The sequence below is a fragment of the Marmota marmota genome, unplaced genomic scaffold (assembly GCF_001458135.2).
Source record: "Marmota marmota marmota unplaced genomic scaffold, marMar, whole genome shotgun sequence".
NCBI lineage: Eukaryota > Metazoa > Chordata > Mammalia > Rodentia > Sciuridae > Marmota > Marmota marmota.
This window is the reverse complement of record NW_026009468.1, coordinates 655-3331: the sequence shown is the minus strand read 5'-3', so window position 1 is coordinate 3331 and position 2677 is coordinate 655. Positions and strand designations below refer to the sequence as shown.

The window sequence follows — 2677 nt, the reverse complement described above, 5'->3', positions numbered from 1 at the left end:
AATCATAGGGCTTCTCTCCAGTATGACTCTGTTCATGTGAGTGAAGGTGAGAGGACTGAGTGAAGGCATTACCACACTGCTTACATTCATAAGGCTTCTCTCCAGTATGAGTTTTTCCATGTATCTGAAGGTAAGAGGCAGTAGTAAAGGCTTTTACACATTGTTCACATTCATAGGGCTTTTCTCTGGTATGCATTCTTCCATGTATGTGAAGATGATGGGATGAAGCAAATGCTTTTCCACATTGTTGACATCCAAAGGGTTTCTTTCTAGTATGTGTTCTTCCATGAATCTGAAGGTAACTAGATGTAGCAAAGGCTTTTCCACACTGCTTACATTCATAGGGCTTCTCTCCAGTGTGTGTTCTTCCATGTCTGTTAAGCTGATGGGACATAGCAAAGGTTTTTCCACATTGTTTGCATTCATAAGGCTTCTCTACATTATGTATTCTTCCATGATTATGAAGCTGATTGGATGTAGCAAAGGCTTTTCCACATTGTTTGCATTCATAAGGCTTCTCTCCAGTTTATGTTCTTCCATGTGTATGAAGCTGAAGGGATGTAGCAAAGGCTTTTCCACACTGCTTACATACATAGGGCTTCTCTCCAGTATGAGTTCTTCCATGTGTGTAAATGTCACCAGATCTAGCAAAGACTTTTCCACACTGCTTACATTCATAGGGCTTCTCTCCAGTATGAGTTCTTTCATGTATGTGAAGGCCACCAGATCTAGCAAAGGCTTTGCCACACTGCTTACATTCATAGGGCTTCTCTCCAGTATGTGTTTTCTGATGTATTCTAAGTAATCTGGGATAAGCAAAGTCTTTCCCACATAACTTATATTTGAAATGTGCATTCCCTGTGTGTGTGATCCTGTGCTTTTGAAGACTTGTGTGTGAAATAAATGTTTGACCATCTTGTTTACATTCATAGAGTTTCTCTCCAGAATGAGTTCTTTCATGTCTTCTAAATAAAGAGGAGAAATGAAAGGCTTTCCCACATACCTCACATTGAAAAGGTTTACCTCCACTGTGTGTTATCATGTATCTTTGAACACCTGGGAGAGAAGAAGAGGCTTCACCACATTGTTGACATTCATAGGGTTGCCACCCAGTATGAGTTTCTTCATGTCTTTGAATGTCATTGGAACAACTGATGACTTTCCCACATAGTGTACTTTCATATGGTCTCTCTCCAGTTTGTAACAACATTTGTGTGTGAACACTTTTGAGAGAAACCAGAGATTTCCTATATTGTTTAAATTCACATGGCTTCTCTTCACATTCCTCATGCTTATTGTATTTGTTTCCAGAGTGAGATGTGATGTGCCTATGAAGGAATGAAGGACATATGAAACCTTTTGCACACATAATGAAGTCACATGGATTTACTCTATTAAAATTTTTGTTTGTTTGATTAAGAATTGGAATCGATTTGAAGGTTTTCCCACACTATTCTGTGGGGAAAGTTTGAAGTTTACCATAGGACTTCTTTGAAGAAGAAGTGACCAGCACATAATTGATACCTAACTCATTCACAATTTTCTATTTAATTATAGGTCTTTACATTTCTACCAACATCAGGTAAAGGCTAGATTTTCTGACTTGTTAAAGTTGCCTGAAAATAAACAGATTGAAAGGAAACAGTCCTTTGCAACACAGCTTCTCTATGGCTATTATTCAAATAGTGATATTCACATATGCAATTTCACAGTACTTTTTGCATGTCAAATACTTTGAAAAGACTGAATACCTGTTAGAGATAAGTATATATTTCTGGTAAAAAATATTATAAGAATAAATACATTTCAAGTTATGCATACTTCTTCGGTTGGTTTGCTTTAAAAATTATATGACAGTTCTCAGATTCCCTCACGAATTCCTCTTGTGAGTACAGTTACCTTAGGTTACTCCCAGAATATTCAATATGATCTTCAGTGGTCTTGTCTTGCCACTTGTTTCCTAAAATGAGAGAACATAACAATCTTTATGTATATTTAGGAGCTAGAAGTGCTTTGCCAAATTGTAGGTGCATTTATGCTTCAATAATTCACCAACTGATTTACTTTTCACCTTCTACATAAATGACCAAAATAAACATGAGTTCTCTATTTGATTAATTTTAAAACCAACATTATTACCTATAGAAGCTAGGTTTCTGAGGACTTCCAGCATCACATCTCTGTAAAGGCTCTTCTGGGAAGCATCCAGAAAAGCCCACTCCTCCTTGGTGAAGTTCACAGCCACATCCTCAAAGGTCACTGAGATCTAAAATATACCACAAATGTATAGTGGAGGCCAGGAGAGATTGACAGCATGAGAAATCTGCACTCAAAATCCATGATGTTCACATGATTCCATGGCCTCCTGATTAATTCCACAATTTGGTCCATCAAATATTTACTGCACTCAATTTCTTACACCCATTCCAACACTAGGAATTGGCTACTCAGAAGGCAAAAATCATAGTGATTTATACCCTTCCTTTGGTGAGTTCACAGGAAGCAAGACAGGCTTCTTCCATATCTCTCCTAACTTCTTTAATGGTTGCACCTCTATTACATGTCCTAGAAACGTCCTGTGTGGTACAGAGCTAATATAAGCACTTCTGATAGTACTTATCTTTAGAAAAGAAAGGTGATGAGTAGAAAAATGCAGGAATCATGAAACTAAGCATTT

General features: G+C 37.4%; 1 protein-coding gene across 1 annotated transcript; it reads right to left on the bottom strand.

The window, feature by feature from the left end:
• Positions 1 to 11: 11 nt before the first annotated feature.
• Positions 12 to 2266, bottom strand: LOC107134792 (zinc finger protein 564-like; the record flags this gene model as incomplete). The annotated part of the gene is made up of 4 exons (XM_048797749.1): positions 12 to 278; positions 531 to 1328; positions 1900 to 1960; positions 2140 to 2266. Coding segments are annotated over 4 exons (1253 nt in total), but the record flags the coding sequence as incomplete, so codon positions are not given.
• Positions 2267 to 2677: the final 411 nt, after the last annotated feature.